The sequence below is a fragment of the Scyliorhinus canicula genome, chromosome 12 (assembly GCF_902713615.1).
Source record: "Scyliorhinus canicula chromosome 12, sScyCan1.1, whole genome shotgun sequence".
Taxonomy (NCBI): domain Eukaryota; kingdom Metazoa; phylum Chordata; class Chondrichthyes; order Carcharhiniformes; family Scyliorhinidae; genus Scyliorhinus; species Scyliorhinus canicula.
Window position 1 is genome coordinate 3,344,633 of NC_052157.1, and position 13,866 is coordinate 3,358,498.

Sequence of the window (13,866 nt, forward strand, 5' to 3'; positions counted from 1 at the left end):
AACAGCGGCGTCAATGCATTCCAGAATATGTACAGTAAACTACATTTGCATATCATTAGTGGGCCTGACCTGGTATTCTCCGGGGCCTTTGCAATGCCCTACCTCCACTGTGGTGAATTCCTGACGGCGAGTTTATTTGTGCTTTTAAAAATCGTGAAACCAGTGTCGTGGCTGCTGAGGGAGCAAGAGAGGGCACAGAAAGTGTCCAACATCGCCATAGTTTGCTGACAATCATTCTACTGGCCGGGGATCTTCTGCCAGGGCCGGGAGAGTAGTGGGCAGTGGTCAGGAGGTGGGCTGTGGGGACAGAGTGGACGGGCATGGAGCACCTTTGCCGCGGCCTGCAAGACAGCCATGGAGCTGCACACACTGCTCGCTGACTGCCCACTGTGAATTTGGGGTCACAGGTCGAATAGATGTCCACCCAGGGCACCCCGCCCCCAGGTGCCCTCTGGCCCCAGGCGACCCATCAGCGGGATGGGTATGCTCCATCGCAACCAGTGCCATCTGTGTGTGGGAAGCGTAATATGTATATGCGGATTCAGCTTGTCAGCCTCCTGAACGTCAACCATGGGCCCGTCGAATCCCACACCATTTCTCATTGGAATAGATTGTGTTCCACGTGGCGCCAGTGCTAGCCCCTCAACGGTTGCTGAATTGGTACAGATATGACACCAGTTTTGCGATTGTGGAAGTCTACGAATCCTGCCCTGGCGTCTTGGGAACAGAGAATCCTACCCTTTACCTTTATTTAAACATGGGAATTGCTGGGAAACATTCATATTTTGGGATTGTCAGGAGTAATTTGTAGTTGATAAGACCAAAAGACATAGGAGCAGAATTAGGCCACTCGGCCCATCGAGTCTGCTCCACCATTCAATCATGGCTGATATTTTTCTCATCCCCGTTCTTCGGCTTTCTCCCATAATCCCTGATCCCTTATTGATCAAAAATCTATCTATCTCTGTTTTAAAGACACTCAGTGATTTGGCCTCCACAGCTTTCTGTGGCAAAGAGTTCCACAGATTCACCACCCTCTGGCTGAGGAAATTCCTCCTCATCTCTGTTTTAAAGGGTCGTCTTTTAGTCTGAGATTGTGTCCTCTGGTTCTAGTTTTTCCTACAAGTGGAAACATCCTCTCCACGTCCACTCTATCCAGGCCACGCAGTACCCTGTAAGTTTCAATAAGATTCCCCCTCATCCTTCTAAACTCCAATGAGTACAGACCCAGACTCCTCAACCGTTCCTCATGACAAGCTCTTCATTCCAGGGATCATTCTTGTGAACTTCTTCTGGACCCTTTCCAAGGCCAACACATCCTTCCTTAGATACGGGGCCCAAAACTGCTCACAGTACTCCAAAAGGAGCAAGGATAAAGAACTGCTTTGGCTGTCATAAATGTACACAGCTATAATTCTAATCAAGGGGTTGAAATCATGTATGAGCTACAAGATTAGGATACATAGATAGACGCATACTGTTTCTAGTAGTTCAGGGGTCAAGAATGAGGGACCATAATTGCAAGATTAAGCACAAGAGATTTAGAACAGGGGGCTGTAAAAGCTTCTTTACAGTTGTGAGGCATTTGTGGTTCTTTGGTATTGTCTCATTCTTGGATTTGTTTATTGTCACGTGTACTGAGGTACAGTGAAAAGTATTGTTCTGCATGCAGCTCAGACAGATAATTCGCACATGAAAAGAAAATACATAATAGGGTAAACGTAAAATACACAATGTAAATACATAGACAGGTATCGGGTGAAGCACACGGAGTGTAATACTACTTGGTAGAGAAGATATGTGAAGTGATCTAATCAGTCCATAAGAGGCTCGTTGAGGAGTCTGGTAACAGTGGGAAAGTGCCTGGACAACTCTCATCTTTTTACTTTGGAAAGTGGTGTGAGGTTGTTTTGGGTACAATTGTAGGAGGCTTTCGAATGGATAAAGGTGTTTGACTAGATGGAACATAGAACAGTACAGCTGTGCCAAGCTTTGTCCGAAACCAAGATCAAGGGTTTATAAAGTTTCGGAAGGAATATGTACCTCACTTTCCTGTTATTCGAAGACCCAGTATTGGGAGTATATATTGTGGGAGGGTCGAAGTTTATAGAAAACTGGATTTTTTGTGATTATTTTTAAAAATAAATTTAGTGTACCCAATTAATTTTTTCCACTTGGCTGTGGACATTCAAGGGCAATTTAGCGTGGCCAATCCACCTAGCCTGCACATCTTTGGGTTGTGGGGGCGAAACCCACGCAAACACGGGGGAATGTGCAAACTCCACACGGACAGTGGCCCAGAGCCGGGATCAAACCTGGGACTTCGGCGCCATGAGGCTGCAGGGCTAACCCACTGCACCATCGTGCTGCCCTTTTTTGTGATTTTTTAATGGGTGTGCAGAAGATTCTTTTGGTAATTGCTGGAATGTGATTGTGAGAAAAATTGAAATTGGGGAGAATGGAGTTCTGAACTCAGTTGGAAGTTGATTACTTATGATAGCCCTGTTATGTTATGTGCCCCTGAACAGCATGCTAAACAACAAATTTCAGTCATGCAAATGAAATAATGAAAACTATTTATTTCTAGATGCATTTACTATGCCACGGTCTGGTACTATAATCATCTTGCAGGACTAATGCCTGTTGTTATGGTAACTGAAGATGCAGAAGCCATTCAAAAGTATGGGAGTGAAACAGACGGAGTGTTTGTCGTTTCTTTTAAGGTATTTTCCACATCTCTGCTATGTCATTGAACTCGGTAAGCTAGCATGTTACTGTAGAATTGTGCAGAGTCTTAAAAGATGGGGAGTGGGTTAGCCTGATGCCTCACGGCGCCGAGTTCCCAGGTTTGATCCCGGCTCTGGGTCACTGTCCGTTTGGAGTTTGCACACACTCCCCGTGTTTGCATGGGTTTCACCCCCACAACCCAAAGATGTGCAGACTAGGTGGATTGGATTTGCTAAATTGCCCCTTAATTGGAAAACAAAATGAATTGGGTACTCTAAATTTATAAAGAAACAAGATGGGGAGTGGCTGGAAGAGGCAAGGCTGGGCCTTGAATACTCTATAAAGCCTAAGCTTCTAAGCAGTCGAGAAAGAGAATTGATGCCTGGTGTTATGATGCGGCAGGTGGTAATTGCTGCACAAACCAAATCCCAAAGGGATCCTTGGCAAGCTTATCACAACCATTTCCTTTTTGTATTGTGACCACGAGAAGATATGTGCATTGAAGACAAAAGTCACAAAATCCAGCAACACTTTGGGAATATTAAAGTTAAGTATTTATTGAGAGAGAAAAACTTAAACACGTAAGATTACATTTACTCAGTTAAAATTAGCTTTCGAGAACAAGTAGGAAATCTTTTGGGCAGCACGGTGGCACAGTGGTTAGCCTACGGCGCTGAGGACCCGGGTTCGAATCCCGACACTGGATCACTGTCCGTGTGGAGTTTGCACATTCTCCCCGTGTTTGCGTGGGTTTCACCCCCACAACCCAAAAGATGTGCAGGGTAGGTGGATTGGCCATGCTAAATTGCCCCTTAATTGGAAAAAATAATTGGGTACTCTAAATTTATTAAAAAAAAAAGTAGGAAATCTTTTGGGGGGAATGGTTCGATTCCCAAAAATAACCACCCATTTAGGCAACAATCCCTTATAGATATTTAATATATAAAAATTCTAGTAATATTTCCACAAGACAAACCCACTGTTGCTGTAGGGAAGGTATATCACGCTTCTCACTCTCCCACTTGGCTGTGGACATTCAAGAAATTTTAAATCAAAATCCTGCTTTTTGAAAAAAAACACACTTCTCTGGGTTGATTGGAAACACACGAACACGCACAGATACACAACTGCAAGCCAGCTTCACAGAATAACACAATAAACTCCAGAAATACTAAATATAATACCCTCTTCAGACTAAGAGACTCCTGTGAGGTCTGAAGATTGGGTGGACTCGGGTATTTGGGAAGATGCTAAAATTCCATTCTATGGATTTTTCAGAGGTGTTAATAATGGTACATCAGACCATGTGCAAACACGAGCAAAGTATGTGTACGTGTTTATGCCCATCTTCCCTAAAACAATTTCTTAATCCTTAACAAATAGCATCAAAAACTGTTCAAATCAGGTGTCGTCACTAAAAGCGCACAACTTCTAGTTAGAAAACACTGGTACTGATAAATCCATGAAAAAAAGTTTATCTGACCACTGTTCAACTTGCTTATATTTCTGCCCTCTTCCTTTACGCCTCTATACCTCTCTTCCAAGTCTTCTCACCGCACTACTTATTTCTCTGTTTTTCAATTATGCACTCAATTAAGTGAATATGATGGCTTTCTACTGTACTTGTCAAAGAAATGTGTATATTGATGGTAATTCTTTATTGTTGCCCCTAGATGGCAGTTGTGGTACTGATATTTTCATTGGGAAGTAGGAGAGATGCAGAAGGAATTTTGATTAATATTCTTCCTTCAAGGGCGGCATGGTGGCACAGTGGTTAGCAAATTGTGAAGGCAAATCAACAGATCGGATGTTAACAAGCATGTTTTTAAGAATTAATTGTGAAAAGGCATGTCAGTTCTGGGAACGGGCTACAGGGATGAGATTGGATGGGATAAAAGCAGCTTAAATCTCCTTCTCCTCTGCCCAGCAGTAACATAGAACAGCACAGAACAGGCCCTTCGGCCCTCGATGTTGTGCCGAGCAATGATCACCCTACTCAAACCCACGTATCCACCCTATACCCGTAACCCAACAACCCCCCCCCCCCTCCCTTAACCTTACTTTTAAGGACACTATGGGCAATTTAGCATGGCCAATCCACCTAACCCGCACATCTTTGGACTGTGGGAGGAAACCGGAGCGCCCGGAGGAAACCCACGCACACACGGGGATTTAATTTCACAGGAACACGGTCTGTTGACTCATCGAATCATAGAGTATTGTGACACATGATGTGGAGATGCCGGCGTTGGATTGGGGTGAGCACAGTAAGAAGTCTTACAGCACCAGGTTAAAGTCCAACAGGTTTGTTTCAAATCACTAGCTTTCGGCACACTGCTCCTTCCATCACCTGAGGAAGGAGCAGTGCTCCGAAAGCTAGTGATTTGAAACAAACCTGTTGGATTTTAACCTGGTGTTGGAAGACTTCTTACTGTATTGTGACTCAAAGAGACCATCCAGCTCATTGAGTCCATGTTAGCTCGGGTCAGTCAGGCCCATTTCCCCGCTCTATCCCAAAACCCTTCAAGTTTATTTTCCTGAAGTATCTACCCAATTTCCTTGTCTTCACTGCCATCACCGTTGCGTTCTCTCTATCTCTTGCCCAAAACCTGAAATCCTTGTAATATAAGCTGTTGGAAACAGTTTTGTCTACTTTTACCTAAACCTGTCATAATCTTGATAGTTCCTATCAAATTTCTCCTTTTTCATGGTGAACAACCCAACCCAGTTTTTCCAACCTAACCTTGTAGCTAAACCCCCTCATCCCTGGAACCATGCTAATAAACATCCTCTGTGGGGCAGCACTCTGGCACAGTGGTTAGCATTGCTGCCTACGGCGCTGAGAACCCGGGTTCGAATCCCGACCCTGGATCACTGTCCGTGTGGAGTTTGCACATTCTCCCCGTGTCTGAGTGGGTTTCACCCCCACAACCCAAAAGATGTGCAGGGTAGGTGGATTGACCATGCTAAATTGCCCCTTAATTGGAAAAAATAATTGGGTATTCTAAATTTTTTTAAAAAATAAACATCCTCTGTGTCATCTCCAGGATCTTCACATCCTTCCTAAAGTATGGTGACATTTCCATCTCAACAGTTTCAAACTTTCATCACAGAAAGAAGGTACTTAATACTGATCCACGATACCATTTGCACACCATCACCCCCATATATATTAGCATATTTTAAATATCAGCTGCATCCACAATAATCATTTACCTTTGGTTTAGATTCTGCAGTTTTACACAATGAACCACCCATATACACAAACATGTTCTTACCAATGTCTTTCCTTTTAGAGCTATCTGGAGAATTTTTGGCCTGACTTGGAGGCTGTGCATGAGCTGTACGAGTCCATTGTTCAGTCTCGGAAAGAACGAGAATGTGAAAATCAGGAAAAGAATGGAAAAGAATATTTGGAACATCTCCCTCTTGAAATACTGGAAGCTGGCATCAAATCCGGGAGATATATACTGGTAAGATCACTTCCTGACTGTAGAATGTTCCTTTTGGATCTCACAAAATGTTTCGCCTCTACAGCAAGACTCCGAATGAACTTTGCACTGCTCAGCAATTGTGTACAGTGAGGGTGCATTGGTTAGCATTGCTGCTCAAGGTGCCGAGGACACAGGTTCGATCACGGCCCCAGGTCAATGTCTGTGTGGAATTTGCACATTCTCCATGTGTCTGCTTGGGTCTCACCCCCACAACTCAAAGATGTGCAGGGTAGGTGGATTGGCCATGCTAAATTGCCCCTTAATTGGGGGGAAAAAAATCATTGGGTAGTCTAAATTTAAAAAAAAAACAATTGTGCACAGCTGGTCACTTTGCCTTTCATGACAAGTGTTGGTGAATGTAGGTATTTTTGTCTGAGGTGTGGCTGCGTGTTTCTCACTACACAGTAGCAAAAATGTACTTTATTTTTTAAAATTACACATTGCAGGTTTAATAGTTGCAAAAGTCATTGCCTTTTTTAAAGCTTTCATGAACGAAATGGATTAAGCTTATTGCTTTGAATATTGATGTGTATTTGATGGAGGAATATCCTTTTAAAATATATATTTTAAAAGAAAATACTGCATATTGATAATTGTTTAAGAAAATTAATTGGGTGAAGTAAGTTCAAGTACGATAGGATTACTGAAACCCTCGAGGGATAGGCAAAAAGGGAATGCAGGTGGGATCGCACTCTTGATGAGGTACAAATTCAGTGCATGATGAGAGGATCTTCGATCAAAGGAGCAACGTATAGAATCAATTTTGATGGAACTATGAAACAGCAGAGGGCAGCAAACATTGATGGGAGTTGTTTATAGGCCACAAAAATTAGTGGTAATGTTGGGCATGGTATAAATCAGGAAACTAGGGATGCATGTAATGTGGGTAATACAGTAATAATGAGCGACTTCAATTTGCACACAGATTGAGTTAACCAAATCAGCACTAATGTTCTGAAGGAGGAATTCCTGGAGTGTATACGAGATGGGTTTCTAGAGCGTTGAGAAGCCTAGCTAGAGAACGGGCTATTTTAGTTTTGTATAATGAGAAAGCATTAATTAATATCCTTGCTGTAAAGGAGCCTTTGGGAAATGATGTCCATAATGTGATAGATATTTTTGCATTGCGTTTGAATGTGATATAGCTCATTCTGAAATTAAAGTCTTAAATCTGAAGAAAGGCATTTATGAAGATGGCGCAAGTTGGTTATGGTGGATTGGGGAAAAAGATTTGACAGTAGACGAGCAATTGCCAGTATTTAAATAAATGCTACTCGATCTATGGCACAAACGCCCATGGGGAAATGTAAATGGATTAACAAGAGAAGTTAAAGATTGCATTCGATCAAGTATCTTATAAGGATGCCAGAAAAAGTGGTGAGACTGAGGATTGGGAGCAATTTAGAACCCAGCAAAGGAGGACCAAACAACTGATTTCAGAAAGGGGAAAGAGAATATGAATGCAAACTAGCGAGGAACATGAAGGTGGACTGTAAAGGCTTCTTTAGATATGTGAAAAGGGGCCTCACGGTAGCATGGTGGTTAGCATCAATGCTTCACAGCTCCAGGGTCCCAGGTTCGAGTCCCGGCTGGGTCACTGTCTGTGTGGAGTCTGCACGTCCTCCCCGTGTGTGCGTGGGTTTCCTCCGGGTGCTCCGGTTTCCTCCCACAGTCCAAAGATGTGCGGGTTAGGTGGATTGGCCATGCTAAATTGCCCGTAGTGTAAGGTTAATGGGTTATGGGTATACGGGTTATGTGGGTTTAAGTAGGGTGATCATTGTTCGGCACAACACCGAGGCTGAAGGGCCTGTTCTGTGCTGTACTGTTCTATGTTCTATGTTTTATGAAATCCTGTCTAACAGGGTCGATTCAGAAAGAATGTACCCGATGGTGGGGGAGTCCAGAACTAGAGGTCACAATTTGAGGATAAGGGGTAAACCTTTTAGGACTGAGGTGAGGGGGCATTTCTTCACCCAGAGAGAGGTGAATCTGTGGAATTCGCTACCACAGAAAGTAGTTGAGGCCAAAATGTTGTGTAATTTCAAGAAGGAATTAGATATAGCTCTTGGGGCTAAAGGGATCTGGGAAGAAGGCAGGATCAAGGCATTGAACTTGATGATCAGTCATGATAATGAATGGCAGAGCAGGCTTGAAGGGCCGAATGGCCTCCTGCTTCTATTTTCTCTATGTTTCTGTAAAAGATTGGCGAGGACAGATGTGGGCAAATTACAGATAGGGACAGGTGAATTTTAGCGGAGAACAGGGACAAGGCAGAGAAACTAAACAGTTGCATTCTGTCTGTCTTCATGGATGCAGAAAATCTCTCAAACATTCTAGGTGATCAAGGAACTTGGGCGAACCTGAGAAATTGAAAGAAATTTGTATCAGTAAAAAGATAGTTCTTGAAAGGTTAACTAGATTGAATATTGATAAATCCCTGGAGCTTTATCATCCCAGAATGTTGAAGGAGGAGCTATAAAGATAATGCGAGCATTGATAGTTCTCTTTCAAAATTCTATAAATTCAAGAAAGTTTCCTGCTGACTGAAAAGTAGCAAATTATTATTTAAAAATGGGGACAAGGGAGAATGGATAACTGCAAACCTCTTAGCTGACATCAGTAGGGAAAATATAAGAATCTGTTATAGAGGATGTGATAACTGGGCATTTAGAAAAGAATGGTTTAAAAAAAAAATGTTTTAAATAACTTTAGTGTACCCAATTCATTTTTTCCAATTAAGGGGCAATTTTTTAGTGTGGTCAATCCACCTACCCTGCCACATCTTTTGGGTTGTGGGGCGAAACCCACACAGACACTGGGAGAATGTGCAAACTCCACACGGACAGTGACCCAGAGCCGGGATCGAACCTGGGACCTCGGCTCCGTGAGGCAGCAATGCTAACCACTGCGCCACCGTGCTGCCCAAAGAATGGTAAAATTGGGCAGAGTAAACATGCATCAATGAAAGAGAAATTCTGTTTGACAAACTTGTTGGAGTTTTTGAGGGGGAGGGGGTACCCCAAGGATCAGTGCTGGGGCCACGGCTGTTCACAGTCTATATTAATGATTTAGATGTAGGGACCAATTGTACTATTCCCAGATTTGCTGATGACACCAAACTGGGTGGGAATGCAAGTTTGGCGGAGGATGGAAGGAAGCTTAAAGGCAAGCGTGGACAGGCTAAGTGAATGCACTAGAACATGGCAGATAGAATATTATATGAATAATCACTTTAGTAAAATCACTTTAGTAAAAAAAAAACAACAGAAAAGCAGAATATTTCTTAAATGGTAGAGGTTGGGAAGTGCAAGTAATGAAAGGGACCGGAGTGTCTTTGTTTATTAATGACTAATAGTTAACATGCAGGTGCAGCAAGCAATTAGGAAGCCACATAGTATGTTAGCCTTCATCGCAAGAGGATTTGAATATAGGATGAAAGATGTCTTGCTACAGATATATAGAGTCTTGGAGAGACCGCACCTGGAGGAATGTACACAGTTTTAATCCCCTTGTCTAAGGAAGGATATACTTGCCACAGAGGAACTGCAATGGAGATTCACCAGATTCACCCCTACGACGGCGGGATTGTCTTATGAGGAGAAATTGAGGAAACTGGGCCTGCGTTCTCTAGGGTTTCAAAGAATGGGATGATATGTTCTCATCGAAACTTACAAAATTCTTACAGGGTGTGACGGGCTGGAGGATGTAGGTAGAATATTCTCCCTGGCTGCTGAGTCTGGAACCAGTCAAGGGGGCATAGTCTCAGGATAAGCGGTAGCTCAGTAAGACTGAGGTTAGGAATGGGTGGTGAATCTTTAGAAATCTCAACCCCAGAGTGCTGTGAAGCTCAACTATTGAGCATATCCAAGAAATATATCTATAGCTTTCTGGAGTCTAATAACATCCAGGGATATGGCGATAATGCAGAGAAAGTAACATTGAGGTAGATGATCAGCTGTGATCTAATTGGATTGTATTGGATTTGTTTATTGTCACGTGTACCGAGGTACAGTGAAAAGTATTTTTCCGCGAGCAGCTCAACAGATCATTAAGTACATGGGAAGAAAAGGGAATAAAAGAAAATACATAATAGGGCAACACAAGGTACACAATGTAACTCCATAAGCACTGGCTTCGGATGAAGCATACAGGGTGTAGTGTTAATGAGGTCAGTCCGTAAGAGGGTCATTTAGGACTCTGGTAACAGCGGGGAAGAAGCTGTTTTTGAGTCTGTTCGTGCATGTTCTCCGACTTCTGTATGTCCTGCCCAATGGAAGAAGTTGGAAGAGTGAGTAAGCCGGGTGGGAGGGGGTCTTTGATTATGCTGCCCGCTTTCCATCAATTGAATGATGGAGCAGACTCGATGGGGTGAATCGACTACTCCTGTTCCTGTGCTCCTACCCTCTTGGGTCAGTGACTGTCTCTCTGCTGCTGTTAACCTAGTCGTCCCCCCCGGTAGGTTGGAATCAGAAACTTCTACAGTCCTCGTTTCCCCTGTTTTTATCCATCTACATCGAAAGGAACTGAAGGTAGATGGAAAGTTGGTGAAAATCACTACATTATAAATCTTCTGGTTTTATTTCTTAAACAATTTACATACTAGCAAATATGTTTTTATGTTCTTAGGGTGTTATAAATGTCAACAAGCACAGATCTCAGTTGGAAGCTTTTGTTCGCACTCAGGGATTGACGAATAAAAAATCAGGTAATTTCACACTACTTTTTTTAAAAAGTTTTTTAAAAGTAATTTGTTCGTACAAGTTTTTTTTTTGCTTGTCTGTCAGAACTGGAAATGGACATTCTGATCTGTGGCACAAAGGCACGAAACCGTGCCATTCAGGGTGATGCGGTGGCTGTGGAGTTGCTGCCGAGAAATGAATGGAAAGGAAGAGTTTCTGTGTTATGTGAGAACGAGTCTGAGGAAAAAGCTACTGAAGAAACTGAAAGTGAACCAATGGCCACGGGTAGGACATTATTGGCAAAAGAAACAACCCACTTGTGTTTAACTGTAATCCTTCAACTTTTGTTTTTCAATGCTCCTATTCCCCCCACCCCCTGTTCAACAATCCATATAAACTATCCTTTAATGTTATAAGAGAATGGTAGTATAGAGATCCTATTATTTTTTAAAATATTTTCCTCGAGGCATTTTCTCTCATATACACAAAATCAGAAGAACAAAGCAACTCAATAAACAACCACTACCCACCTGCCCCCCTGACATCTCGGCGACCCCCTCTTTCCCCCTCCCCCTTGTTGACTCCTCAATCCTCCTTAAATAGGGGCTGGTTTAGCTCACCAGGCTAAATCGCTGGCTTTTAAAGCAGACCAAGCAGGCCAGCAGCACGGTTCGATTCCCGTACCAGCCTCCCGGGACAGGCGCCGGAATGTGGCGACTAGGGGCTTTTCACAGTAACTTCATTGAAGCCTACTCGTGACAATAAGCGATTTTCATTTTTTTTCATTTTCAATAAATCGGTAAACGGCTTCCGTCTCTGGGTCCATCGCTCTGCTGACCCCCTCGGAGCGAACTTGTTGCATGCAACACTTCCCTACTTTTATACTCCATCCCTTTAGCTATAAAGACCAAAATTCAATTTGCATTCCTTATTACCTACTGTACCAGTTTTCTGAAATTCATGCACAAAGACACCCAGATCCCTCTGCACTGAAGTTTCTCTCCATTTAGTAAATAAGTTGCCTTTCCATTTTTCCAACCAAAGTGGATAACCTCACACTTATCCACCTTGAGCTCCATCTGCCACATTTTGTCCCACTTATCTAACCCATCTACATCCATTTGTAAATTTCTTATTTCCACATTGCACTTATTGTAGTGTCATCTGCAAATTTGGCGATAGTACCTCCTATCCCTACATCCAAGTCATTAATATATATTGTAAATAGCTGGGGCCTGAGGACCGAACCCTGACACTCCACAAATTACATCTTGCCAACCAGAAAAAGACCCATGTATCCCGATTCCCTGCCTTCTGTCAATTAGCCAGTCTTATATCCAATATAATAAATTACAGGGTAGCATGGTGGTTAGCATAAATGCTTCACAGCTCCAAGGTCCCAGGTTCGATTCCCGGCTGGGTCACTGTCTGTGCGGAGTCTGCACGTCCTCCCCGTGTGTGCGTGGGTTTCCTCCGGGTGCTCCGGTTTCCTCCCACAGTCCAAAGATGTGCGGGTTAGGTGGATTGGCCATGCTAAATTGCCCGTAGTGTCCTAATAAAAGTAGGGTTAAGGGGGAGGTTGTTGGGTTATGGGTATAGGGTGGATACGTGGGTTTGAGTAGGGTGATCATGGCTCGGCACAACATTGAGGGCCGAAGGGCCTGTTCTGTGCTGTACTGTTCTATGTTCTACCCTTGATTCCATTTATTTGGTCAATCTTCCTATTCTCACTTCAGTTAAAAGTCGGATTCAGTTTTTACCTTTTCCAGTTTGTGAGGGGAATGTTAAAAAGCCAGCTCCCAGTGGCAAACACTCTTAAAATTGCCATTGTCACGTGACTCACAACAGCCCAAGGAATTGCACATTACTAACATGCAATAACAGACAAGGGGTGGGAGGAGAGGAGGGAGAGAGATTGGTAAGGAGTGATGCAGATAAAATAACATTTTGAGTGTCTAATTTCCCTGGCAAAGGTTTTACCGTTAATGACCTCGTCCATTAGTTCTGTACTTTTGCTTAAATATTAACTGAGTATGAAACAAAACAATAAATGGAATGAGATTAAAAACATCTCCCGCATTTTCAGTAAAAGGGGTTCAGGTTGACATTGCCTTTTCGTTTGTAGGTAGAGTTGTTGGAATTATCCAAAGGAACTGGCGCGATTACGTTGTGTCCTTTCCACCCAAAGAAGAAATACAATCTCAGGGTAAAAATACTCGGAAGATCTTGGTTACACCTTGGGATTACAGAATTCCGAGGATAAGGATCAGCACCCAGCAAGCTGAATCCCTACAGGTGGGAATTATAAATAAGAGAGTTGTTGCAGTGCAGAAAGAAGCCATTTGTCCCATCATGTCTGCACCAGCTCTTTGAATGAGAAATTTGCACAGTGCTATTCCATGTAACCCTGCATGTTCTTCCTTTTCAGATGCCCGTCTAAATCCTTTTTGCATGCTTCAATTGAACCTGCCTCCACCACATTCTTGGGCAGGGCGGTGCATTCCATACTGTAATCACTCGCATTTGCTTCTTTTACCAGTTACTTTAAACCTATCCCCTCTTGTTCTCAGTCTTTTCACAAGTGTAACAGGTTTCTCCCCATCTGTTCTGTCCAGACCCCTCATGATTTTTAAAACCTCCATCAAATCTCTCTGCCTTCTTTTCTCCAGGGGAAACCGCTCTAACTTTTCCAATCTACCTTCATACCTGAAGTTCCTGGAACCATTCTCATGAATCTTTTATGTGCTCTCCAATGCCTTTAATAATAATCTTTATTATTGTTACAAGTAGGCTTGCATTAACACTGCAATGAAGTTACTGTGAAAATCCCCTAGTCGCCACACTCCGGCGCCTGTTCGGGTACACTGAGGAAGAATTCAGAATGTCCAATTCACCTAACAAGCACGTCTTTTGAGACTTATGGGGGGGGAAACTGGAGCACCCGGAGGAAACCCATGCAGACACTG

General features: G+C 43.1%; 1 protein-coding gene across 4 annotated transcripts in view; it reads left to right on the forward strand.

Annotated features, from left to right (window-relative positions):
• The window catches only part of dis3l (DIS3 like exosome 3'-5' exoribonuclease), a 62,147-nt gene that overhangs the window by 19,353 nt on the left and 28,928 nt on the right, over window positions 1–13,866 (forward strand). For 2 of the 4 annotated variants that reach the window (XR_005462495.1, XM_038812987.1), the window contains exons 4-8: window positions 2,588–2,723; window positions 6,024–6,200; window positions 10,848–10,926; window positions 11,006–11,185; window positions 13,026–13,195. Coding sequence is in view for 3 of the 4 variants with exons in the window: in XM_038812987.1 (XP_038668915.1) it covers window positions 2,588–2,723; window positions 6,024–6,200; window positions 10,848–10,926; window positions 11,006–11,185; window positions 13,026–13,195 (742 nt within the window). In the remaining variant the exon portion in view is untranslated. The remainder of the gene's footprint in view (window positions 1–2,587; window positions 2,724–6,023; window positions 6,201–10,847; window positions 10,927–11,005; window positions 11,186–13,025; window positions 13,196–13,866) is intronic. The other 2 variants (XM_038812988.1, XM_038812989.1) reach the window with 2 other exon arrangements.